General features: G+C 42.3%; 1 protein-coding gene and 1 long non-coding RNA gene across 5 annotated transcripts in view; one reads left to right on the top strand and one right to left on the bottom strand.

Moving 5' to 3' along the window:
- The window catches only part of LOC149322981 (neural cell adhesion molecule L1-like), a 109,994-nt gene that overhangs the window by 13,988 nt on the left and 68,009 nt on the right, over positions 1-27,997 (bottom strand). For 3 of the 4 annotated variants that reach the window (XM_089485762.1, XM_089485770.1, XM_089485778.1), the window contains 14 exons: positions 27,250-27,361; positions 26,057-26,220; positions 24,635-24,794; positions 24,339-24,463; positions 23,220-23,321; positions 22,259-22,456; positions 21,508-21,578; positions 14,817-15,036; positions 12,527-12,642; positions 11,251-11,470; positions 9,556-9,678; positions 7,178-7,363; positions 6,016-6,138; positions 3,173-3,337 (listed from right to left, as the gene is read on the bottom strand). In XM_089485762.1, coding sequence (XP_089341888.1) covers positions 3,173-3,337; positions 6,016-6,138; positions 7,178-7,363; positions 9,556-9,678; positions 11,251-11,470; positions 12,527-12,642; positions 14,817-15,036; positions 21,508-21,578; positions 22,259-22,456; positions 23,220-23,321; positions 24,339-24,463; positions 24,635-24,794; positions 26,057-26,220; positions 27,250-27,361 — 2,085 coding nt within the window. The other variant, XM_089485785.1, reaches the window with a different exon arrangement.
- LOC149322982 (uncharacterized) lies at positions 53-27,391 on the top strand. Its single transcript, XR_016272327.1, has 4 exons — positions 53-141; positions 612-745; positions 26,404-26,527; positions 27,136-27,391. It is a non-coding gene; the product is annotated as an uncharacterized LOC149322982 (long non-coding RNA).

The raw sequence follows: 27,997 nt of genomic DNA, 5'->3' as shown, positions 1-27,997 counted from the left end.
TCTACATCATTTCATTTTGTGAGGATGCGCCTTCCAGAATGTGGGAGAGAGCAACAAAACAGCACAGCCAAGGCAGAGCTCCGCTTGTCTAATGATATTTCTTTACACTTCGAGGAGGAAAGAGATATATGCAATGCTGAGGTAAGCTCAAGAGAATGTGTGAGAGACTATTCAGTTTAATAATCTGGATTGTACACTATATAACTATAGTATGCAAAGGATCTTGTAGCACCTCTGAGACTAATTGTTTGAAAGAAGTTGTAGAATATGGTTTCATAAACTAGGTCTACTTCCTCAGATAGCAATGTCTTCAAAGTCTATGTAATCTTAGAGAACAGTCTTGATTTTAAGATCCACTGGAGAGAAGCAGGTAGCCAAACCAAAGTGCATACCTTTACTTTCCTGCACTATTTAATTTTAATTCAATTATTTTTATTAACAAATACATATATATATATTTTTTAAAGTGAGTTTGAGAGGAAATGAGCGTGGAATGGGTCCAACCCTGCCTTGGTTAGATGGTATTCACTGTCTCTTTTTCTTACTTAGATTTTACTGGATGCTCTTTTTTCCTGTCTGTATATTATCATTAATGGGTATACTTTTTTCAGTGTTATACTGTGGTCAGAGATTCTCCACCGTGTCTCTGCCGTTTTAGTCAAGAATCTTAAGAATGAATATCTGCTTAGCCACTTCTTAGTTCAGCCTGGAAAGCAGATTGGAAATGTGTGCTGGATTTCACCAGGTGAGTGCTTCTTCCTAATAACATTTTAATATTATTAATACTATTTTATTTTTCAATGCAAAACATGGAGTGTAAAGGGTGAGGGGAGCCACATACATTTCCACCCTAGCAAAAAACCAAATGTCCTGCTCCAAAAAACCTTTCCCCGGAGGCCCAGAGAAATCACCTAAGTCTCTGTGTAAAGGAGGGGAGGGCAGCTTCTCAAGGTCCAGAGCCATTTTTTGGAACAGCTTTCCCTGTTGCATGTAACTGTTGGGGGTAACCAGGATAATGACGTTTTTCTCTGTCTTCATATTATAATTTCAACTTTCATGTGTTACATTTTGTGAGAGTTTATGAGTGTGAATAAGGTTTACTTCTCACTTCTAAAATGCTGGGGGAGATTTGGCCATTTTTAATTTTGAAGAGTTTTTGAAACAAATTCATTAAATTTAACGTGTTAGTAACACATTATCCGTAAAGAAAAAATAGGGTGTTAACATGTTACTTATAACACACTGGCTGAGATCTTACACTGCGCACATAGCTATGATGTTGTGGCTATACTTCATCTCCCAATTTGATCTGCAAAAGCCACTTTAAAATCCAGGCTGCCATACCGAGGCATGGTATTCTATGGTGCTGATAATTAGGGCACTAAAGGGTGGCACATCCAGCTCCATTCTGCCAGTGAACCACGGTGTGATGAGTGGAAGCATGGATCAATCACAATTCCTCATCCCACCATGGCTCAATTGCAGGAGGGGCTACACATGTCATCTTTCAGTGCCCTGTCTACAAAACTCCATCCCTTGGTACAGGTACCTGGCTTTTAACTCGGCTTTTAGGCACATTTGCAGTCATGGCTATGGTGCCCCCATCGTAAATGTCAATACTAAACAATTACAAGGGCTTAGCTTACAGCCCAGTTTACAACTTCATAACTGCCTAACAGGATGCCACCCATCATTTTGAAGGGCTTAATTAATAGGTTAAAATGTACAGTTAAGGTGCATGTATACTGTGGAAATAATGCAGTTTGACATCATTGACGTCATGGCTCCATCCTACAGAATCTTGGGATTTGTAGTTTTGTGAAGCACCATCTTTGGCAAAGAAGGCTAAAGAATTTGTCAAACTAAAAGGATTCCATAGGATGGAGCTAGAGCACTTAAAATGGTGTCAAACTGCATTGTTTCTACAGTATAGATGCACCCTTAGATTCCACTTAAACACTAGAAAGGTTTTTTTTACTGCAAGAACTGTATGAGAGTAGAATGGCCTGCCTCGGAAGATGGTGGGCTTTCTTAAGCCTTGAGCTCAGTATTCCCAGCTATTCCACTTCAGGTTCTCTTGTGGTTAGCTCTATCCTTTTCATGTTCAAACAACTGCCTCCTCCCAGAAAAGATCAGTATTTGGAAGCAATGGATGAAGTCTTGAGACTGGAGCTGAAAGTGGAGGCCTCTTTATGGAGCAGAGCTGCTTGTCCTAAAGTGGGCACAGCCTCCTCTTTGGGGGGGGGGGGTATGGCCTTCCTGGAAGCCATGATGTACTGGACTGTAACTCCCAGCATTCCTGCCCTTGGCGATGCTGTCAAAGCTGGTGGGAGCTTTGGTCTGATTATATCTGGAGAGCCACATAATTCCCACTCTAGCCCTTGGGCAAGGAATGGGCATAGGAAACATGTGGCGTCAAGGAGCTGTCCCGCCATGACAAGGAAACCCTCTTGGTGAATGAGAATGGCTACCCATGGCTTGCTCTAGCTTTGGCTATCTATGGCACTATCTGATGGACCCTGGTGACACAGAGGTTAAATGCCAGTACTACAGCCACAACATTGTGAGTTCAGTCCCCAGGACTCCAGGTTGACTCAGCCTTCCATCCTTTCACAGGTTGGTAAAATGAGTACCCAGCTTGTTGGGGGCAACTGGCTTATGGATTGTAAACCGCTTAGAGAGTGCTTAGTTCACTATGAAATGTAAAATGCTATGCTACTGGTATTGCATTGGTAGCACCAGGCCTTAGATTAAGACAAGTTTCTTAAATCAATGGCCTGTGGGTTTGGCATACTTATAATTTATAGCAGGGACTTCTGAGGTGGAAATCACATGGGTAAGCACTGCTTCTGAAGAAATGTTGAATTTTTTTTGTCCATCTCATGATTGAACCTCTAGCACCTGTTGTGCGCTTTGCCATAGAAACTATGGTCAAAAAGATGGCATTTTAAAAGCGGTAATATCTGCACAAATGGAACAGTTTGTAGTTCTGTTAGCAGATTAATTCCCAAAGATGGTGGCGGTGTAGGTGTGTGTGTAAGGGGGTAGATGCTAGTAGGGGTACTCCCCATGATCTGGATGAAACCACCTTAGGTCCCTCCCCAGCCACCCCTCATATTGAGAGATAGCAACTCTTTTCATTGGCCACCCAGTGGTCGACAGTATCACTTACCAGTACCAGTGGTTACCATTTCTGTCTCCCAGATGACTTGAAGATCTCCAGTACGATGTTCTTTCACCAGTCGAACCCGATACTGCTTTCCTGGCTGCAGGCCTGGGATGCTGTAAGAACCCTGGCTGGATGTGGCCTTCCCTACATCATGCCAGTCTTCTTTATCTGGTTGGAATATAGAAAAAGAGGGGTGGGAAGCTACACTATCTTTGTCTCTTTCCCCATTTCCACCAGCCACAGTCTCACCTCACCTCACCCCTGAAGTTGGCTTTGAACTTGGCCTTGTGTGGTAGTCAGGAGACGGCAAGAGATGCAAAGCAATTTGTGTATCTCATCTCCTTTTTAAAAAAGATTTGTAGAAACTTGTGTTCTCTGGTCAGAATTAAAGGGCATTGAATTTTTATTCTCTCTCAGGGTTTGTCTATGTGGTTTTTTTTTACTCCGAATTTTCTCCTGGCTCCCTGCATCCTGTTTATATGATGTAAGGCCAAAACTCCAAATTGGGTGCTGCCTGTCTTCATGATATCTGAACCCAGTTTGGCCTTTCCTCTTCTTACTCTGAATTTAAAAACCTTACCTTTTGCTCCGGGTTTTCGGTTCGCTCCACAGTGATAACAGGCAGTTGCCTTTCCATGCGGTCCCTGTGAGCAGTGTGACACCACCACTCTGGGCACAAGTCGCACTGAGCTCAGAATGAGGTGCCCAGCATCCATAACATGGCTGGGCACCTTGTTGTGATCTCAGCGGTGGTGCCAGGTGATGAAGGGGGATCTTGTGGAAAGGCAGCCACCTGTCATCATTGTGGAAAGACCAACTGAAGGAATTCAGGGCAAATTTGGGGCCAGAATACTCCAGGGACAGACCAGAGTATTCTGGCCAGGGAAGGCAAGCTCTCAGTCATTGCCTCCACCACTACAGGGATGAAATAGCTCAGGTACTGGACCCGAATCTGGCCTTCCCAGAGGTCCAGGCCCATGCCCCATGCCCCATTCTGTTTGGTGGTCTCCCAACTGTTGCAAGAAAGCTTCAGGCATTTATTGGCAGATACAAGGGAGACACTTGGCTTCAGTTCTAGGAGTCTATTTATTGTGGCTCTGATCTTTTCCAGTTAGATACTGGATATGTAAGGGAACAGGGCAAACCCAAATATGCCAGGCCCCATATGCTAATTCAGGAAATCATTCCTAAAATGAATTTAAGCTCCCTTTATAAAGTGGCATAAAGAGAGTTTGAACAGAACAAAAAACTGGAAAGCATGTATTTACAATAGAAGAGTTGAAGGAAACAAGGTCCCATGTGCTGTTATTAGTCCACAAACTTTATTATCTTAAAAAGCCCAACACATTTCAGTCTTGAAGTTCGATAGCTGCCATCCCAGACCTATGAAAAATAACCTCCCCTATGGACAGTTTCTAACGGTGAAACAGAGCTGTTCTAAGGAGGAACAATTCACTATGTAATCAGATCCATTAAATAAATAGTTACGGGATAGAGGTTACCTACAACATGTTATAGATAATGGATATCATAAAGCAGCATGTAGGTCTTGCTCAGAACCTTTGAAAAAACAGGATAGACCCCCACAGTAATTGCATACATTGTGCATTGACATTTAACCATGTCACAAATAGTATGCAATGATCTATAAAGTAACATTGGTATTTGAAAATATTTCAGGACACACAGAAAAACCAGTGATTTCATTCAAAAAAATCAAGAAATATTAAAGAATGGTGATGAGGCCAAACTTTAGGATCCCCAATAGAAAATCTAGTAGTACTGTGTTTGGGGCAAATATGCCCACAGGACATTACTCATGTGGCCATTGTGTATACTGTAAATACACAACCAAAATAAAAAGATTTAACTATTTTGTAGACCAAAAATCGTATAAGTCAGGCAAACATTTACAACTAACAACTGGTACAAAAACATTACTAAGGATTCTGTTTTGTGTGATATGGGAGGAGGTCAACCAGGGGATGAAACCATGAGTTACCAAACCAGGTGATGCCAACCATAGTGATGCCACGGTACCCACTATATTCTATACTGCTCAGGCCTCTTCTGCAATACTGTGTTCAATTCTGGGCACCTCATTATAAGAAGGATATAGACAAGGATATAGGAGCAGGCTCAGAGAAAAGCAACAAAGATGATAAGAGGTATGAAGAATAGAATATATGAGGAAAGGTTGAAGGAGCTGGGCATGTTCAGACTGATAAAGAAAAGACCGAGAGGGGTGACAGAACTGCAATCTTCAAATACCTCAGTGGCAGTCACAAAGAGGAGGAGGTAGGCCTGTTCTCTGCTGCCCCAGAGGATAATGGTTTGATGTTACAGGAGGTTAGATTTCTATTGAATGTTAAAAAGAATGTCTTGACATTAAGACTGGTTCAGCAATGGAACCACTGGCCTAGAGAGATCATGAGTCTCCTTCTTTGGACATCTTCAGAAAGGTGTTGGACAGATACCTGCTGAAGATGCTTTAGCTGGAGATCCCACATTGAGCAGGGAGTTGATCTAGATGCCCCATAAGGACCCTTCCAACTCTATGATTCTATGATTCTACAACTCCTAGTTTCTCACAGTTGTTGTGCAGGCTAAGGGATTATAAGTTGTAGTCCATACTAACTTCTCCAAATTCTGAGCATGAAGGACATTATGAGAAGAATTTAGAGACCTAACCGGGTTAGTCTGGAATATCAAGGGATCTTTGAGACTAACTGTGTGAAAGAAGTTGTAGCATAAAAATATGTGCATTGTGCGAAGAGACCGAGTAAAGGGCTTTCTTCCCACTCTCAGATGAGAACCCTTTTACAACCCCATTTTCCTGCTCTTACCAGTCTTGCTCATAATATGGACTGCAAACTCCACATCTCGCTGGCTCTGACGTGGGATCCAGATGATGGTGGTGAAATTCTCCCCTGTCTCACCCAAAGTGATGTTCACCAAGGACAGGTTCACTGGCCATGGAGGCAGGGAGAAAATGGGGTGGGGATTGGGAGGAGGTGTTTATTAATTTTAATGCTTGCCTTCAAAACTATACAAGACCAAGTCCCACCTGAAGTTTCCCACAAAGAACAACATAATCAAGACACAACCAAAATCACCACAACGAATTCTATGATCCTATCTGTGCACTGCTCTTCTGCCCTGGGGATGATGGGAGTTGTAGTCCAGCACATCTGGAGGGCCCCAGCAGTGGGAAAATGGGGGAGAGTCACAAACGGAAGATGACACCCTCTGTACTCTCCCGTTAAGTTCTGCGAATGAGGCACAGTGATTATCAAACAAAAACCTTGTCTGAAAAGCACCCCAAGAGAGCTCTGCCTAAACACTTCTTTGTACCCTTTCACCGGGATAGGGGAGGCTTGGTATCTCCATTGTTTTTCAACTGCAAGGTGGCACTGAGTAAACGGAAGAACAGCTCTCAACACTTCCTCGATCACTGTTAAGTCTAAATACAGAAAAAGTTCACCATCTTGCCATACAAACAGCTATTTTTTTCATTAGCAAGAAATACCCTCAGCCCCATTTCCCACCCTACGTTAGATAATAACTTCTCTGAGAAATAGATTGTGTGGAACTTGCCAGCTCACATGAAACCCTGCAGCTCTGCTTCACTTATTTTGTCTGTGTTTAGTACAGGTTGAACCTCTTGTCCGAAATGATTGGGACCAGAAGTGTTTTGGATATTGGAGGGTTTTTTGGGGTTTTGGAATATTTGCAATTATATAATGTGATATCTTAGAAATGAGTTCCAAGTCTAAACACAAAATTAAGTTTATGTACTCTGAACCATCAGAAAGCAAAGGTGTCACTATCTCAGCCACCCATGTAGACAATTTTGGATTTTGGAAGATTTCAGAATTATGGATAAGGGAGACCCAACCTCTACCTTGTTGATCTGCTAAAACAGAAGTCCATCCAAAGAAAAAGGAACCACCCAACCCTGTTTTTGTATGCATGCCTAGAAAGAAGAATATGGAGGTTTCCTCTTACCTGACTCACGTATTGCATGTTCCTGCAGAATATAGGCCTCTCCTGACCCCTCTTTGGTTTCTGCTGACAAGTAGAAATTGTAAGGAGTGTAGGGGTCCAGATCGCTGACGTTGAACATGAGTTGGGTGGCAGGGATGGTAATGCCACTAATGAAGCCCACGTTGGTCAGATTGGAAGTCTGGTTGGCTAAGCACAAGAGGGCAAAGAAGGATGGAGGTGTTAACAGATTCTGGCAATGCACAGTCGATGCCAATCCTACTGCTGGGCAGGCAGTATTCACAGCAAGCTTGACAACCTAAAATAATCCCAGCTCAGCCATGAAACCCACTGGGTGAATCTGGGCAAGTCACACTCTCTCAGCCTCAGATGATGGTAATGGCAAACCCCACTGAACAAACTTGCCAAGAAAACCTGGTGATAGATACACCTTAGGGTCACTATAAATTACAAATGACCTGAAGGCACACAACAACAACAACCAAGCCACCATACAGCAGGCATGGGAGCACCTCTTTTGCATCTGGCTACCTATGGGTAAGCCTCTCTAGACTCATGAAATTTACTTTTTGTTCAGTAGGGATAGCACAAAGCAGTGGTTGTCAGCCTTTGATTCTCTTTTTGGATTTCAGTTCCCAGAATCCCTCACTGTTGATCATTCTGTAAGAGCTGTTTAACAGTGGATATACTGCCTCAGAGGATGGTGAACATGCCTTCATTTGAGGTATTTAAACAGAGGCTGGATGGACATCTTTCACAAATGCTTTAGTTGTGTATTTCTGAATGGCAGGGGGTTGGACTGGATGGCCCTTGGGGTTCCTTTCAACTCTAAGACTTTATGATTTTGTGATGCTAGATTTCTGTCCAAAACACCCGAAAGACCTAAATGTTGAGATCAATTGGCACAAACCAGCAGTCAAAAAATATGAAGAGCTTCAGAGTATTTCATGTACACACAAACACGCACACACTCCCATGCACCCCCTGGTTTCTGTCCTGTGTATTATTTGTTGCTGAGATGCGTGAAATTTCTGTAACAAAGAGCAGATCAAACTGTCTGAGACATTTTTTTTAAAAAAGGGAAAGAAAATCCCATGAAGTAATACAGTATATGTGCAGACTTCTCCTGAGTGTGTGTGTGTGTTGCTAAAGAATGACTCACTTCAGATCATGGAATTAGGTGAGCCAGTCACTGGGACTCTTCCAGTTTTACTGTACCATTGCAGCAAATGCTTCTTCTTCTTTCTCTTTCCTGAAGCAAAAGAGCATGTATTTGCATCTTCCCCTCAGGCAGTGACAGGGTTTTGAAAAATAAATGTAGAACTATGAAAAGGATAGCTGTACTGTATTATGTAAGATCTTGCGCTCTTATGTCAGTGTGGAAGAAGCAGTCCTTAGTGGACCAAACCTTAGCAAGAGACTTTCGCAAAAACATTCTGTTTTATTTGGGGAATCAATTACCATAGAGTTGCTTCTGCCAATGTCCCCAGAACAGCTTTTAACAATTATTTGTGTATAAGTGCATGTGCACACATTTATAAAATCATGGAAACTAGGACTGTCCTAGTAAGCAATGGTGGAGGATGGATGTAAATTTTTCTTGTTATTTCTCTCAGCACAAACCAGACTCATAGACCAGCAAAAGGGAGTGGGGCACATTCAATTAAAAATATAAAAATAAAGTATACATATGGTTAAAATATGAAATGGGTATAGAAGAAAACATTTTAAAACTAAAAAAATATGTAGAGCACCCTATCTATCCATTTAGAGAACAATATTCATGTGAAACTGGCCATTGTCTGACAAATGTAAGTGCTGCTGAGCAGAATCTGGCAACATTGTACAGTATGCTATATCAGGAGTTATGTCTGAAAGCAACATGAAAACATAGAATTGTTCTGTGCTTCCTGGATATTTATATAATAAGGGTGAAAGACTAATGCAGATGTCTCTGGCCTGGCTGTGTCCCAACCAAAGGATTAACAAGGTGCTGCGGATTAGGATGCTAGGAAATGCCATCTGCAGTGCTTTCCTGGTTGTGGGGTGTATCAAGAACAAGTAGTTTGACAGACTTTTTGGGGTCCTGCCACAACTTCTTGTCTTAAAGCACCCCATGAATGAGAGAGTACTGCAGACATTTCCCAGTACCCCAGGCTGCAGCACTTTGGTAACCCTTCAGCTGGGGTGCTACTAGACTGGAAAGGTAGACTTTGAAGGCCCTGTTCAATGATTAGTGTCCAAAAATATGAATTCCCAGCAATTACAAGATCATAGGTCCAACTTATGATCTCATAATTACTGAACATTATTGAATTTTACACGGCACTTAAACCCATAGTCCCTACTCCCCAAAGCTCAAACTTGGCACACAGACTCACCTTGTTGATAGGCCAACACATATCTCACTAATTTCCCATTGGGGAATTTGGGTGGTGTCCACTCCAAGGTCACTGTTGTGTCTGAAAGGAACTCCATATGAACAGATTCAGGGCGGCTAGGAACTATGCAAAGAGGCAGAGAAGAAAAGAGTGTGAAGGACACCAGGGAGATATGTGGGAAGATGTGGCTCGCCAGTGGTGTGGGATGGTTGGAGCAGAAGCTCTCTCATTCCCAAAGTTTTGATTTGGATTGATTTTCTTCCTGTCTTGTTTCTTAACTGTCCAGCTCTCACATCCATACAGAGTAATAGCTGTATGGCTGTATGATTCTAACTTTTGTGCTCAATTGTATATCTTTGCATTTTAGGATCTTTTCCAGTTCTTTCATAGCCACCCTTCCAATTCTTAGTCTTCTTCTGATTTCCTGGCTACAGTCCCCATTTCTATCAATTTTGATTCCAGGTATGAGAACTCTTTTACTACACCAGGGAACTTGGCCAGGACCACAAGGCGTTTCCAAACAGATCCCTTATCAGACACCCTAGCTTCCCATACATATATAATGAGAGGACAAACATTTAGTTTAAAAGAATGAAAATTAGAAAGAAGAAATACCATAAATATTTGAAATATTAAAATAGGCATAACAATCACATATATGTGTCACTGCACCCTCGCTTGTTGTGAGGAGTGATCCAGCCACTGCTATCAAATCATAACTTGTCATATAATCACAAACCACAGCCTGAAACTATGGTTTGCACCTGGTTTACAAACTTTGGTATGTTTAAATTATGACTTGTCATGACATTCAAATGTATAACCGTAGGTCATCCCTGGCTTGTTTCTCCAGTTAACCATCATAAAACAGGAAAGGACAAAAGAAGTAGGAGAGAAACAAAGCAGAAATGAGAAGATAAGTCATGGTTTGTTTGGTGGTCTATCATACAATTTGTGGTTTAAATAACAAAACATAGCTAATACAAACCATGCCATGCAGACACATCCAATCATGGTTTGTTTGGTGGTCTATCATACAATTTGGTTTAAATAACAAAACCTAGTTAATACAAACCATGTGGTTTAAATAACAAAACCTAGTTAATACAAGCCATGCCATGCAGACACATCCATGGATCACACTCTCATGACATGATAAGCATGGGATCCACAAGACCCCTGGCTTATTGGCTGCAAGCAGTGTGCTGTTGCACACTGCTCTGTGTAGCAGTAGCAGCAAATTGATTTGTTTAGTATGTTGTCCAGTCATGGACACATTCCAGGTGTCTCTCCCATCAAACCAGAGAAGGAATCCAGCCAGAGTTTGTTTCTCTGGTTTGCTGGGAGAGAAACAAACTCCTCAAAGACTATGCTCATGTTCAGACACCATGCTAAACAAATCATGGTGCTATCCCTGCACAGTCTTTCAGCCGTTCACTCTGCAATGGGCACCACGTAGGCAACATATTGCTCATAAATGGCAAGCCAGAGATGCCTCACATATCATGCTGTGCAACCATGGAAATAAGAAGGAAGAAGGGGTTCAGGAAAATGCCACTGCCACAAAGACAGGGCTCTCAAGCGGGTTTGCTCCTAGAGGTATGAAAAGAAGTTATGGAGGGAGTTCACAAAGTGCATTTAAGGAAGAGCCAAAAGCTTGAGAAGCCTGATGATGACAGGGCTCAAGGTTCTTACCTCCCTCTGGTGTGTCAAATCCCATGGCCTCGCTGTGGGGGCCCTCTCCCCGGCCATTGAGCACCGCCATCTGAACCCGGTATCGGCTCCATGGCTTGAAGCCCCCCAGTGTGATCTCAGACACATTCCCCTCAATCAGCACTTTCCCATGGGAGTGGGTGTGAGCACGAGCCTGCCGACGGCTGCGATCTGCCAGAGTTCCCAGCCAGAAGAAATAAACCTGGTTGAATCAGGAGGGCCAGAGAGGGAGAAAAAGAGAAAGAGGGAAGGTGTTATTTACCCACAGTTCTGTAACCATCAGTAGTGGTTCAGTCCTGACATCCAGGGCAAGATGGCTAAGTCCATATGCGGATGAACTCGCATACACTGTTAAGAGGAACATCGTCTTTTTGTTAATGACTTGATGACAATGTGCCTCCAAGCCATGACTTATCTTTCTTACAGCAGGCAGCTTTAGCTTTTTTGGTTTTAAAATATAACTAAAGGATATAAGGCTAGAATGCCTCTATATATGCACTGGGCATTTAAAAGGAAATTCCAGTAATTAAAAATGGAAGCGGGAAGTGCAAAAAGATAGAAAACATGCCATTTCACTCTAGTTTTACATTATCTTCTGGCCTGGCCAGTAACATTCTGAAAGTTGGCCACCCTGTTCTTAGTTCTGTTGATGTCCCTGATGGGGGCACGGATATGCTTACCTCGGACCTAAAACAACATTAAAATTAAATAACTGGTTGGCAATAAGATAAAATTCTGCACAGCAAACAGGTGCACTATGCAACTTCTATAAATTGTGGTCAATTGCATATTTTCTTTCTTTAGCACGATTTATTACCTTGCAATTAACAGGGCAGTACTGCAAGTTACACTGGGATACAATATCCCAGTGGCATCACTGAGGGATTCAGGGGGATCAGGCTGCACCGTGTCACACCTTAGAAGAGGATGACACCTAGTCAGGTCCTTCTGGCTTGCTGCAGTGGAGACTTCCTCACTAGGAGACTTCTGTTGCCACAGCAAAGGAGATGGTCATGTGCCCCTCTGCCAGCTTTGCCATGGTGGCAGAACCCCCCTCAAGAGGAGACCATTGCTACCATGGTAAAGGAGAGAGCTGAGCACACCCTTTTGGCAACTACCATCTCCCCAGCAAGCCCTCCCCCCAGCACTGGGTGACAACAGGGATGGGCACACCACTGCAATATCTTCTGTGATAACAATTTTTTAAAAAATCAATTCACAAGAGCTACCTCTGTCAATCAGGTATCTTCTGCCTTACCTGAAATCCCTTGAGGTGACCCAAAATCTTCTCTTTGTTAGGCAGGATCCATGAAAGCTTGATGGTGGTGCTGTTCAAGACTTCAACAGCCAAATTCTCAGGGATGGCCTCAGGGACTGTGGGGAGGAAAACTGGAATTAATTAAACTTACAATGTTAGTGGCAGGGGCATCACTTGGAGAATGCAAGGGGTGCGAACTGCACCAGGTGATGCCCCGAAGGGTGTATATATGGTAAGGAGGTATACCTGATGGGACTAGTGTGGCTGCTGGGCCAGTGGTAAAGGGTCTTGCCTGCCTTTCTTGCTCACCCAACAGTCATTCCAGATGCAGCAGTGTTTTGGTCAGTTGAGGGGCAGCAATTCATGGGACAGGTGAGCAAGTCAGAGGGAGGGAGGGTGAGCAGGGCTGTTCATCATCCCCCCCCCCCCCGCAACCCTTTCTGGGCACCCATACTGTGTGACACCAACTGTAGTGATACCACTGGTTAGTTGGTATGTGAGGGGATGCAAGAAGGGAGGAAGGAATGAGGGTTTGGGTCTAACCAGGGATGTCAATGGGCCTGGGCCCATGGATCCCACCCCCACATTGATTTCTTAGGGTCCCACGTAGTCATACACTAAGTTCAGAGTGACCAGAAGCCCTCCTTTTCCTAGACATATCCTACATTTCAACCTTAGGTTTGGAGGATTTGGCAGGAATTTCAACATGTCCTATTTTTGGGCCATAAAACCTGTGCTTGTGTCATCCAGTATTTCAGAAGGCAAGCAAGAGGTAGCTCAACAGATTTATTACTGCCACCACTGCTCCAAAGGGCTTGTTAGTTTTCACCAAGCCATAAACATGACCAAAATGTTCAGCCTGCAACAATACACACAAATAACTACAGAAAAACTGTCAAGCGGCAAAATCCCAGCATGTGGGGTGAGGGGAAGGGGTGAAAAGACTGTCACTGACTATGTGATGGTTTTGTTGGATTGTTTTTTGGAGGGAGGTGTAAAAAGAAAGGAGAATCTGAGTTGTTGAAGTAGATCAATGGCACCAAGGGAAAAGGTGCTGATTTGAGTTGAGGAAGAAGCAGGAGAGATGAGAGAGCAATGGGAAAATTACAAATGAAAGTAGTTTGAATGTAGATTCAGCCAAGCGGTTGTTGCTAGTAAAGTACAATTTTAAGCATTTGTTTTGTTCAGAGTTCTATAATTACCGTATGTACTCGACTGTAAGTCAATCTCATGTATAAGTCGAGGGCAGGTTTTTGGGGCCCAAATTATTATTTTTGACATAACCGATGGATAAGTCAAAAGTAAAACAGAGGGACATATAACAAAAGATCTAAAGGATGAAACAAAGGAAAATGATGCCAAAAACATACAAAATTCCAGTTGGCAAAACACTACAGGCTTGATGGGTGAGAGAATAGAATGGGGTCAGTGCTTCCAAGACAGATTACAATCTTGGCTTTTACCTGCAGTTGTTGCCTTTCTTTTATAAAGAAACTTACATTCTACTTACACTGACCCATGGATAAATCGACTTACGTAGGTTTTTTGGGTCAATTTTTTGACTAAAAGTTCTAGACTTATAGAGTATATACAGTATATTGTAAGCCAACAAGGCATTTTAATGAAGATAAATTCATCAGAAAAAATATAGTTGAGTACATAATAAAATACATTATATGTAATATAGCTGTAAATAAACCATTTGAAATTAATTTATATTTATATGTCTCTAGCTTTTATTTGGTAATGTCCTACCTTTTTCTTGCATGTCAGAGTAGATGAACCCTTTAACTGCCATGGCTACATCCTGTGCATTCAGAAGCACCAGAAATGCTCCTTGGCTGAGGATTCTACACAGCAATAGCAATAGCGTTTATATAATTTATATACCACTTCATACCACCTAAGCAGTCTCTAAGTGGTTTACAACTGAAAGCTAAGTGCCCCCAACAATCTGGGTACTCATTTTACTGACCTCAGAAGGATGCAAGCTTGAGTCTAGCCTGAGCCTCTGGCTGGAATTGAACTCACAACCTTATGGTTTGTGAGTAAGTGGCTGCAGCACAGGCATTTAACTACTGCGTCACCAGGGCTCCTCATGAATCTCATGAAACTACAAATCCCATATTTCCACAGATGGAGCTATGGCAGTTAATGTGGCATCAAAGTGCTATAATTCTGTAGGGAGAAGAGAGTAAGGACATTTGCCTGCTTGCCATGTTGCCTGCTTTCCTCCTATCTAGTGGTAGCATAACTCTCTTTCAAAGCCTTTTTCACTTTCATTACTCACCATCCTCCCCTGAGTAGCCAAGTTCGCTGGAAGGTTCGGGACCTTTGCCAAAGTCATTGCGTGCCTGCACCTTGATTTCATAAGGTGTGAAGACCGGGGTGCCTGTCACCACTACAGGAGGGGCTTCTACTTCCGTCTCATTCCACTGGGCTTCACTCTCCTGCCTCCATTGCACGTGGTATTTCAGAGTTGGGGCATTCCACTCCCAGGGAGGCAAAGGCTGAAAGAAACAGTAGAAAGAAAATGCCAGCGGGAAAAGCGCAGAATGGACCAGAAGCCCAAAGCCCACCAAGTTCAAGAAGTATACCCAGATTTTAAAAAGGGGTAGTTAGTTGCCTTTATTGTCCTGCTTGCCAGCAGCACTCAAAGATATCCGTGGGAAAGATGTTGAGGTCAGAGCCAGAGTCAGACTAAACCTATTTTCCTTCCATTTTGATGGGCCACAAAAACACTCATGCTGAGACAAAGTCTTCACCTTGAGTTAACACCTAGCAATATAAACCTTGCATATCTTTATATCACTTGGTGTAGCACAGTGATTCCCAAACTTTGGTCCTCCACATGTTTTCGACTTCAGCTCCTTGAACCCCCAGCCATTTTGGGCAACAATGGGCAACAATCAGGAATTTTGGGAACTGACATCCACAACATCTAGAGAACTCAAGTTTGGAAGAATAGCTGTCCCACCCCAGTGGCATCACTAGGTGGGTAAGGGGGTGCCGACCGCACCAGGTGACACCCAAAGGAGGGATGGCACCACTGCTCCTCAGACATCTGCATTTTTGCAGAAATGGGCTGTGACATTCACCTGCATCTCTTTAAAATGCTGAAGAGTGGGGTGTGAGTGGGGTGAGGCTCAGGGGGAGGAGAAAGGAGAGGCTCCAGGGTTTTTTTTCAATTAAAATTTCAAATTTTAATTTTTAAAAAATTAATTTAAATTTTTTTTTAAAAAACATCACATTTTACCAAATTTGCACTTTAACCACATGTATATGTAAAACACATTCATTCTGTGTGAATGATATCATAAATTAAAAGTATAAATTTAATTTTGCTAGTTGTTTACATCACAACTATTACCATTACATTCAGTAATATATGCGAATTACATTTTATAAGTAAATTAGTACAAAAACATTACTTATAATTCTGCATAGTGCGGTATGGGAGGAGGTTAATGGGGGGTGACACCATAAGTTACCGCACTGGGTGACACCAACCCTATAGATGCCACTCCCCCATCCCAGCTTTGAAAGCAGGCTTAAGAAGAAAATGCTCTACCCTCAGAGGCATTGCATTTCTCCATAGGTCCACAAGAGGGAGACAGGCAAAGATGTTACAAATCATGCAGGAGTAAAATGGTGATGATGTTAGAGCTCCAATGTTTATACTATAGAGACATCGACATTAGCCTTATTTCACTCTTACTATTATTATTATTATTATTATTACTGATATCCAGGACACACAGGACAATTTTATACTTTGCTGTTACTTTCAGACATTAATCTTGATACAATATATAATGATGCTAAGTTCAGTGCAGCAGCACTTAAAATTTGTCAGACAATGTCCGATGTTTGTTTGTTTGTTCATTTGTTTGCTTTTGTTTTTTAAAATCTGCTGTTAATTGTCTGATTTCAGAACTTTTTTTAAAGAGGAATTCTGAAGTGTTTTAAATTGGATTTTTAGGCCCAGAATAGACCACTGGTTTGTGGTAGCCTGGGGCCAATTTTGGGGTTCTGGAATGCGCAGCTCCAGAACCCTAACACATATGGACGGCGCCATCTTTATGTGGCGCTGTCCATACATGGCACATGTGCATGACACAAGCGCAGCACCATGTCAGCACCTCCAGGTGCCGCACTTGCATCATGGATGCATCACAGCGTACCAATGGCGCACTGATTACATCACCCCCATGTGCCAGAAAGAACCTGGGTTTTCTGGGTCCAGAGGGACAAAGCGCAGTTTGACTGCTGCAGCGTCCCTCCAGAGGAAAACTGGGCGCCTCCAGCCCGCCCCTTTGGGGTGGTCTGGAAAGCCCCTGTGTTATGTATTAAACATTTAAAAAGTTTTTATCCACTGGGGGCTCTAATAAGTCAAAATGTGATAAACAAGTGCAATACCTACATAAATGCATATATACCTGAAATATTACATTTTTCTGTAATTTCTGGGTGCCTGTCTACCACTGTATTCTGTGTGTATATGAAATGCAGAACGGCTCTGAGATGAGCTTATTCTAATCTTAGGTGGTGTGCTGTGCTTTTATCTTTTTATTATGTTTGAAAAGTGTTTCAAACTGCTTTTACATTCTGTTTCTAACAAACTAACTTATTTTAATTTTTAAAACTTTTGTATAATAAGATTTTATCAGCTTGAATTTGTTCCAAGCTGCCTTGGATCCCATGTAGGGAAAAAGGCAGAATCCCATGTCAGAAAAAGCCAGTATGGTGTTGGTTTGAGCACTGGACTACAACTCTGGAGATGAGGGCTTGATTTGTGGCTCAACCATGGAAATCTATTGGGTAACCTTGAGTGAGTCACACTCTCTCAGTCCTAGAAAACCCCATGATAGTTTTGCCTTAGTGTTGCCATAAGTCAGAAATGACCTGAAAGCACACAACAACATAAATAAAATACAGTGGGCCTTTGGTATCCACTGGTGTTAGGTTCCAGGACCCCAAGTGGATACCAAAATCCACAGATGCTCAAGTCCCATTATATACAGTGGCATTGTAAAATGGTGTCCCTTATATAAAGTGGCCAAATTAAGGGTTTGCTTTTTGAAATTTATATATTTTGAGAATATTTTCAAGCCATGAATTGTTGAGTGTGTGGATAAAAGAATTCCTGGATATGGAGGGCCAACTGTCAATAAATTAAAATATTGTAACAACCCAAACAAGCGTAATTACAAGAGAAAGATTTTCTCTGACTGCAGCCACAACAGTGTTGTGCTAAAAAAGATAGTGAACCCATATGGCAACACCCTTTGGGAGTGAAAATGAACTAAGAGGAGCAACCAGTGCCAGGCCAGCTGTGGCAGCAGAGGCTGTCTCTCCTCCGCCTCCCATATTTTGGCAACATTTGTCTAGCTGAAGCTGGTACAAGCCTCCTTGAAGTGAAACGTCTGGCACCAGCTGTCTCCTGGGAGCCCAGCCCCAAATGCCTCATCATTATGGCAAGCACGACTGTTGGGGGATAATGCTGGATGGCGAACATGCCACTGCCTCTCTTTTGTGCCGGAATGCAAAACAAGACAGCTAAACCTAACACAGTCAGGGAGAACATAAAAGACACAAGGCAATGTGTGTGTATATAATGCTGCCTCAGTACAGTCATACCACTCTGACACTCTGCTGCCCACGTGTCTTCCCCAACTGCATAAATAGCAAGAAAAAGAAAAGAAAGACCACTGTCACATGCATATGCCTGCCAAAAGGCTAGTCCACAAAAAGATACAGCTGAAAACACATGTAGGCCTTCTCTAAATGCAGACCATTGACTGCAGAGTTCTATGGGAAGAAAAACCAGAGTTCAGTAAACGGCAGGCGGCCTCAGGTTAAGTCAGGACTGGGGAAGTTCTGACATTCCAGGTGCTGGGGACTACAAATACCATCATCTATCACCACTGATTGGTGGGTATTAGAAGCCAACAACATCTGGAATTTTCAAATTACTTGAGATAAATGCTACACAGGGAGATGGAGAGGGCAGGGTGATGCTCAAGAACAAGGCTGATCATTGATTGCCTCATAAGGAAATCTTGCTGTTGTTGTGTGCTTTCAAGTCATTTCTGACTTATGGCAATCATAAGATGACCCTACAATGGGGTTTTCCTTTCAGGATTTGTTCATAAGAGGCTTGCCATTGCCTTCCCCTGAGGCTGAGAGTGTGTGACTTGCCCAAGGGCACCCAGTGGGTTTCATGGCTGAGCTGGGAATCGAACCCTGGTCTCCAGAGTCATAGTCCAACACTCAGACCACTATGCCATGCTGGCTCTCAAACATGTTTCCTTCAGGTCAGACATAGTGATTGGACAATTAACTATGGTCCAAAAGACACTGCAGAAATAATCCAGTTTGATACCGCTTTAACTGCCCTGGCTCAGTGCTAGGGAATCCTGGGAAGTATATTTTATTGTGGCACCAGAGCTCTCTGACAAAGGAAGCTAAATGTCTCACAAAGCTACAGTTTGTAGAATTCTTTAGCATTGAGCCAGGGCAGTTAAAGTGGTCTCAAACTGGATTATTTCTGCAATGTGCTTTGGACCTGTGCAACTTGGGAAAACTTCAGTTCAAATCTCAACCCTAGCTCAGCTTGACTGCTCCCTCCAAGATAACTGAAATACAGCAACAGGAATACTTGACCTATCAAACAGAGCTGTTGCACTGATTATATTGAGATAAGATATGTGAAGCATTCTGAACAGCCAACAATTTTGGTTCTGATGGAACAATGGGATAAATTTAGTTGGGCCACACTGTGACTGACTTGCATAAAGTTAGATGCAGATCATCTTGTTTTGGGGACATTTTGGTTTGTGACTTTATGATTGTCATTAATATACATTTTTCTTTGTGCAAAAACTGAATTTGGGAGGAGGGAAGACATTAAACCTAGATGTCAATAGATAATTAAACCCCCGTGGGATCTTTATGCACAGAGATCTTCGAATCTGATTAGTTTCACTCCATTGGAAGCATCAGTAGGAGGCCTGTCACACATTGTATAAGGCTCACCCCCTGCTGCGCCTGGCCTTTTGTCTCTGGAATTGTTTAACAGGCACATGCATCAGGAGGGTGCTTAGTGCCATTGCAAAGTGCTGGAATTTGGCATCCTACCTGTTGTTAAGTAACAAGTGCATCATCCCCCAATGTTGCTTCTGGCTTGGGGAGGATTCTAATGACAATCTCAACAACCACAACCAGAACTGTAGTTATGGGAAGGCAAAAAATAGGGGGAAGGGGGAAAATCTGTGCCCCCAATCAGTTTTACCATTGCTCCTTCAATTTCTAGTATTACAGAGACATAGGTACTGAAAACTGTTCACACCCTACATTGTTCTTATATTTGCCATGTTCACATTCCCTTGGTCACTTTGTCTGCCTACCATCTCCAGCAGTAGCAAAAGCTGGGAGACGTCTTCCAGCCGTGAAACATTGTGAGAGATAGTTTGAATGGAAAACACGATTAACAACAACAACATGCCCACCAGCAATTTGAAACCTTGCTTCTGACCTGTGTTGCAGCCCTGAGATATCAGAATCAAAGGGAAACACTTTCTGATTTCTGCCATACAGCAGGGGACTAAAAGCTGTTAGGACTGGATAGATTTCAAGGAGCATGTGTGTGAATATTATTACACTTTGTTATTATAAGCCACCTTGCGGATTATTGGATCAAAAGGTGGGATAGCAATCTTCTAAACAAATATCTGTTCTTCTGGGTAAATGTCACAAGCACCTGATGCTTTGGAAATGGGAAGACAGAAACATCCACAGAAATAAAATAAGTGTCACAGCTGTAGTTCTCCATATCCTGCGGCAACCTTCCTCAACCTCATCCCATCAGTCTGCTACCAGCAGAGTCAACTGTGAAGAATGATAGAAAGTGTAGTCCAAAGGAAAGGCTACAAACAAACAGAAGTTGTTTTGACAGTGGATAAGGTGCAAAGCTGTGGTTTCAATGACCCAAGAGCACTGCAAAGCAGGTCTAAGCAATTTGGTGATCCTTCCAAGCCATGTGGGATTCAAAACCTACACAGTGGTTCACCAGGAGTTTAGTAAACCTCCTGGTGTTTACAGCCACATGGATGGAAGTCAAAGCCACAGGGACTGCAGAGCCACAGAGACAAACATCAGACACCTAGTAGTCTAGGGCACATCTCTGGTGGACTCTGGTGGGTTTTGCACAGTTTGATGAGGCATGAGTTAGGCAGAGTTGCTATTGTCTGTTACATATTACAACATATTCCACTGAATGTTATTTAACTAGTTTTAAAAAAATATTTTAAAATATTTTTTAAAATTATTATGCTCCTGCTCATTTGTCTCAGCATTTCCTGCTAAGCAAAATTCAGCACAAACAAATAGAGGAATACCCTGAATTTGGTGACTATAATGCAATTAGCAACCAGATAGCCTTCTAGTGGAGCAACAGTTAGTTTTATAGCAATTGTCATGCCCTTGTTGGTAGATGTATACTGCACACAATGTAATTATAACCAGTTATGACATACTTAATAGTATAAACAAAATGTATATCTGTAAAGGAATAGTTTGCATGTAACTACAAACTTTATAGAAGAATGTGTCACCCCTCCTTCTGTAGTTATGTCTGTAGGAAATTTTTAAATAGTCCTATAGTCAACAATTTTATTAAGTTATCCAAACAATGGTGGTAAGTCTTTCTTCCAAGGAGTAGCTTAATAATGAAGTAGACATAAAGTTGTAGTAGCAATAAAGAGCTTGATTACACTCACATTTTCTTTCCTTCTGTTAAACACATAGGACAGTTCTTTCCCGGGCAGTTAAGGAAAATTTAGGTAGTTAGGCAAAATTCAGCAACACTATGGTTCAGCCTTATCACCTCATGGTTTGTGCCAGTGACATTGAACTGCAGGAAAGTAGCAGGCTGTGAGGGATGGACAAATGGAATTGATGTAAAAATATTAATATGTTACCGTCCAAGTGATGATCATGTTTGTGGTCTCATTTCCCTCTCCTTTGACTTCTGTTGGATTCTGGTCAGGAGCTACAAAGCAAGGGATTAGAGTTTGACCATCTTAAATATCAGTTTAAATCCCACATCTACTTTGCCTTTAAGAGTGAGAGGCTAATAATGGTGTTTCCTTACCTCATGCAGTTACTCTACAACATTCTGAATCCGACCCTCATTTTATAGACAACTCATAAGGGTCACAAGAGAACTGGAAATTGAACTCCTTTTTTTCTGGGCTTGTGTCTTCTCAGCTCGCAATACCATGCTGCCTCAAATCCTGTCCCACGAAAAGCTAGTTGCTTCAATCAGTGCAATGTATGCTACGAATGTGAAATGTGCAACCCTCCACATGTTGCTAGACTGCAAATTCCAGTATTCCTCACTTTTGGTGATGTTGGGATGTTGTAGTCCAACAACATCTGGCGGACCACACATTCCACGCAGTTGAAGCGCTTATGTACTTACAGAACAGATACAGATAACACACACTGTTCTTTAGGCATGCAATGTCCATTGACTCTTGCTTTTATCTACCATCAAGACTCGGGATGTCTACCTTTCTCTCTCTCTCTATTCACATATGTATTCATGCTTGCACATAACAACTACAGTGAGCCCTTGGTGTCCACTGGGGTTTGGATCCAGGACCACCACTATCCCTGTGGATACCAAATTCCCTATATATTTCTCTCCAGCTCGCTGGGCCTTCTTACCTGCTGGCTTTGTAACATGACTGGCAGATGGTTCACTCAGTTCACTTTTCCCTTGATTGTTCCTGGCTTGCACATAGAAGGTATAGTTCCTGAATGGAGAGAGGGAAAGAATGGCCCATGGCTGGTTTCCTGGTACAGTGGTTAACTCCTCCAGTTTTCCTGGCTTAAATTTGCTTTCTTCACAAAAGACAGTATACTCTGTGGAAAGAGGAGGGAGACTTATGTCAGCTTGTCAAATCAAAACAAAATAACCCTTCCTCTGAAAGAGATCATCAAGAGTTTCATGCCCTTTGACCAGGAAGCACTGACACGACCTATTGGAAAGGAAATTCATTCTCTGTACAGGCTCAGGAGCACTAAACTCTCCAGGACAGGCCCCACATTTTACTGAAAATGCCATCAAAGCAGATATTTGAACAAACACATATTCTTAGTAAAGCCTCAAGGTCCATGTATATATCAAGTGACATACAGTGCCATTTCAAACATCACACAACAGCAAAGCATATCTACAATTGAGGTCTAAACACAATTGCTATTCCCCAATGAGAACACAGCCCTTGAATCAATGGCTTAGCATTCAGCAATTGATTTAGCACTGGATCTCCTCTAGTTGTGATTAGTAAATGGATTTAGGACACAGTCTTCCTCCTGTCTATGCTTCAAATTATGTAAGCATCAGGAATAATGGATAGATTACAAAAGAATATGAGATTCATTGATCTCTGAGGTGAAGTGGTTTCTCCTCTCCTGCAAGGGAAAAAGGAAGAGGTACAGGAAGAAATAGGAAAGGATGCATGAGTAGGTTGTGGTTAGGAATTATGCCATCATGCCCAAATACATCTCTTGCAACAAGGGGTTTGAGATAAATCTATTAATTGTGAACATCAAAATTCATAGATTTCCCACCTTTAGATGAGGGTTCCACAGATAACATAACCACCTCACCTTCATTTCTTACCTTCAATATGCCTGTTGTGATCATCTCCTGGTGTCCATGTCAGCTTCACTTGATGATCCTGCTGCCTCAGCATTTCCAGATTTGACACAGGGCCAGGTTTGCCTGGCAGGGAGACCATAATGTGAGCCAAATGGGAACTGCCACATTCAAAATCATCTTCTCAACTTGTTTAACAATTTTTTTTAGGGCTGCCCCCAAACATTTAAGGACCTGAAGTCAAAATTCTTCCCTGCTTGCTCAATAGAAGTGTCTAAAATCAAAAGCTGCTGTTAGTTGGTTAATACAGTCAGCCCTCCTTATAGGCAGGCTTGCCTTCTGTGGGTTTGAGCTTATGCAGAAGGCAAACCCTGGTAGAAATAATGGGGCGTGTACTCACGTTGCACACCCTGTGCACTGCCACAAGTACATGCCTCATTATTTTCTATGGGGCTTGAGCATACGCTCTTTTCCCCATACATGGGAGGGTCTAGAACAGATCCCCACGTATGGGGAGGGCAGACTGTAATTTGTGTTTTAAACAATTGACTAAATTTAAATAAAACCTGCTTCTCAAAACAGCTGCCCTTTTAAAGACATTGAAAGAGTGTATGATTTTTGTATTTTTGACTGTGGGAAAAAGATATTGGCCTGAATCCTACTGGTACTTACAAGTAGAGTAGACCCATAGAATCAACTGAATTTAAGTATGTGTTGACACAATTCAACAGCTGATTCAATGGATCTACTCTAATTCCAACTAACCAGCAGGATCCAGGCCATTATTAATATGCTTAATCTTTATTATTGCAATGAGCTAGAAACAGGTTAGCCTCTAAACCAAAATAAAAGCAGCCCTTCACTTGTTGTATCACTCATTAAAATTGCCTCTGTTTATTAGAATTGGTTATGCTAATTAACCCCATCAGTGAAGATAAATTCCATCCACTGATAATCAAATAAGATTATTTATCTACCACTTAAAATCTGCAGCTCTCATTGCTGAGAGTTGGCCATTCGTCAGTGGTGATCCCACATCTGTCACCTGTGGCAGCCACCTCACTCCACCCTTTTGACATCTTGTTTGTTTGCAGTCTGATCTCAGGAGGAAAATAACCCAGATTTCTCCTTTTTGGTACTTGCCATACACCAAAAGCTTTGCACTTTTCTCCACAGAGTCAAGAGCAGTCCAAGCCAGGCAGCTGTATATTCCTTGGTCCGAATAGTCCAGGTTGGTGATTGTCAAAGATGTATCACCGATGAAATATCTAGGGCACAACAAATGGGATATATTTGACTCACAGTGGCCACTGTCCAACATCCCCTCAGTGTATTTTGCAAATATATGCCAGCATATGCATATGTCATGAACAGGATACCAACTGGTTTCTCTTAAATTGCAAGCCTTCATTCAAGGGAGGTATTTCCATTCTACTCACTTCTCATTTTCATCTGATTCCTGAATGACCTGCCCATTTAGACGCCACTTGGTACCATGCCCTGGAATGGTCTCATCGAACAACACCTTACAATGGAATGTCACACTCTCGCCTTTCTTCTCTTCTGTGTTTGTAGGTCCCACTTCAAACTTTGTGGCTCCTAAAACAGGGATAGAATCAGAAATTGGGTCCACTTTGCATATCACACCTTGGTAAAGCTTGAAACAAGAGACTCTGGCCTAGTTGGACACTCATGAATTTGGCCTGTAGGGCCTGCTTACCCCTATCATTCTCAACATAGCTCAGTCTCTTCCCATTACTGCCAGGAATGGTCCAAGATACTTCTGTGCCTGGGATGGAAAATCTAAATGGCAGCCCCCCAACCCACCCAGATGAATTAACATGGGAAGCAATCTGCTGAGAAGCTCTCTTGCATATGCACTGAATTGAAATGAACTTGGAAAACACCTCAGAGCTGTCTGTCACTCTTTTCACTTTGACAACAAGCCAAGACCAATACTTCTCAGCAGCCATTTTATGTCTTGTTGCAATTGCCATCTGGCATAATTATAATTGCTGCAGCAATACTCTTAAGATATCTGAAGAGATTACTTGGAAGTAATATCCAACACTGAATTTGGTGCACTTTTAAAAACAAAGTATATGAATATATATTTAAACATCCACAAATTAGCAACAGCTTCCCCTCACTACCATGCCTGAAGAGGTATCAACCCTACTATGAGGGCACAGAAGAGTGGTTACCAGGCCAGGAGCCAATCTATGTGCATCCTATAGAAAATACTAAGAGAACAGGCCACTGGGAAATCATCTGATTTCATGGTGGGGATAGGATTCTAGTACAGTATGACCCCTATAACTGCAGGACTGGTACTCCTGCTTTCATTTATCCATGTCCAAAAAAAAATGTTCTCTCTAGGCATTTTCTAGGTCACCCAGCACAATTCTGTGGTATGTTGCCAGCGGTAGTTGACCATACATTCACACTCAAGGATCTAGAAATGCCTAGAGGTGTTCTTTCTAGGAATGTCTAGGTCTTTCAGTCTTATTCTATGATCAACTTTTGCTGATAGTCATTCATTGCAAAAGGGTTCACTATTATCTGTGGTTTCACGTTTCCACAGTAAGGGGCTGTGCAGACCACCCATTAAGGCCAGCCTGAGGGCAGAGTTGGGGCATGGCATTCGCACAATGCACACTTTGACTCCGCCCCCATGGCAGCATGACACCACGCACCCAGCACACAGGGCACTGCATCACGGCGCTCCATTGGTGCTACATCCACATGATGCAGCGCCAAAGGAACATCGTAAAGCCGCAGCTAACTACTTATCATATTTTGTGACTGATTGCATGTATACATCACATGACCAGATTCATGCTAGGAAACTCATTCCTGACCTTTGACAATTAGGTGGGCAGTGATGGTGTCACCATAGAAATCATTATCAGCCAGACACGTGAAGTTCCCTGCATCCTGGCGCTCAACTTGCTCAAGCAGAAGAGTTCCATTTGTGAAGAGAAAACTCCGAATATCATCTAAGACATACTTATCACCCATAAACCTGGATGACAAGTAGAGAGCAGGGAGGTTGAGAAAGGAGCAATATGATATGTGAAATAAAAACAAACAACCCCTATTATTGGTATGTTTCAGGCTGCTGCCATTTACTTTATATACTCATGCATAAGTCTAGAAATTTTAGTCAAAAAATTGGCCCCTAATAACTGAATCAATTTATCCACAGGTCAATCTAAGTGCTGTACTTTAACTCTCATTTAAAAAGGAACCATTCCCTGGAGAAAGGCAAGAGTGTAATTGTCTTGGAAGCACGGACCCCTTTCCACTCTGACATCCATCCAACCTTTAAGGTGAGCACAAACAATATGCTTGTCAGAGTTTTGTAAGTTCTTTGGCATTGTTTTCCTTTGCTTCATCCTTTAGATCCTTTGTTACATGCCCCTAGGTTTCATCCTCAACCTATCCACAAGTTGTATCAGAAACCATAATTTTGGGCCCAAAACCTGCCCTTGATTTATACATGAGGTCGACTTATAGTTATGTATCTACAGTACTTGTTTTTTCAATTCCAATGGGACTCCTCAGACTTTACGATCTGTGTGACATGCATGAATGCAAGCAGTGAATCTTCCTACCACTACATTATACTATCTCTGTGGCAGTAAAATTTGTAACTGATTTTGCACTTGCCGTGTAGCTATTAAAAGACCCCAGTAATCTAAATAGGAGCCATTGCAAACTAACACAGGCACCCTTCTTTAAACATCATGCTTCAGAATATTTCTTCCATCCTGTCATCTGGAATAAGTTGCCCTTCATTTCCCAGCAGGTCTTGTCCAACCAACCTGACAATACTCCTGTTTAGAACCAGCTGAATCAGGATTTTGCCCTCTTAAGTCCAAAGCAGATGTTAAAAGGAATATTTCCTCCAAATATTCTGTTTTCCCTCCCATAACAGGATTTCCTCATAGATATGTGCCACAGCAAAACGACTTTCAAAGGATCACATACAGAGGGTATGAAAGCAGATAAGGAAAGCAATACAGCAAACAGTATGTAATGAAGAACTCACCACTTCACAGTGGGTCTGGGCACCCCAAAAGCCATGCAGTCCAGAGTTGCAACCTGGTTCTCTACCACACTATACTCTAACCCACTTGGGGTCAGGATCTGTGCTGGCAGTTCTAGAGTAAATGAATGAAGTAAACATTATGTGTCAGGAAAGGCAGATAGTAAATAAATATACAATTTTGCCTATCTCAACTCTAGTTGTGCAGTCAGTGTGTGAAACATGTCCCACCAAGTTTTTAAAAATATTAAATTAACCCCCTTCTGCAACCCCCACTCCCATTATTTTCTGTTGGAAAAAGTGGTCTAGAGGTGCTGTTGCTGTTCAAGTTGTTTCTGACCTATGATGACCCTAAGGCAAACCTATCACAGAATTTTATGAGGCTGAGAGTGTGTAACTTGCCCAAGGTCACCCAGTGGAGTTCCATCACCAATTGTGAATTCAGACCCCAGTGTCCAGAGTCATAGTGCAACGCTCAAACTAATGCAGTTAGACACTGTTTTAACTGCCATGGGCTCAATGCTATGAAATTCTGGGAATTGTAGTTTTGTGATCTTTAGCCTTCTGTCAGACAGCTCTGGTGTCACAACAAACTACAAATCCCAGGATGACATATTAAAGCAGTGTCTGCACTGCACAATTATAGCAATTTAACTGCCTTGGCTCCATCCTATGGACTCCTGGGATTTGTAATTTGGTGAAGCACCCAAAATTCTGTACTGTACTCTCCCGACCCAAAGCACCCAGAACT

Source organism: Sceloporus occidentalis, unplaced genomic scaffold (assembly GCF_023333645.1).
Source record: "Sceloporus occidentalis isolate IW3139 unplaced genomic scaffold, rSceOcc1.0.p SCAF_1, whole genome shotgun sequence".
NCBI classification, from domain to species: domain Eukaryota; kingdom Metazoa; phylum Chordata; class Lepidosauria; order Squamata; family Phrynosomatidae; genus Sceloporus; species Sceloporus occidentalis.
This window is presented reverse-complemented; position numbering and strand designations above follow the sequence as displayed.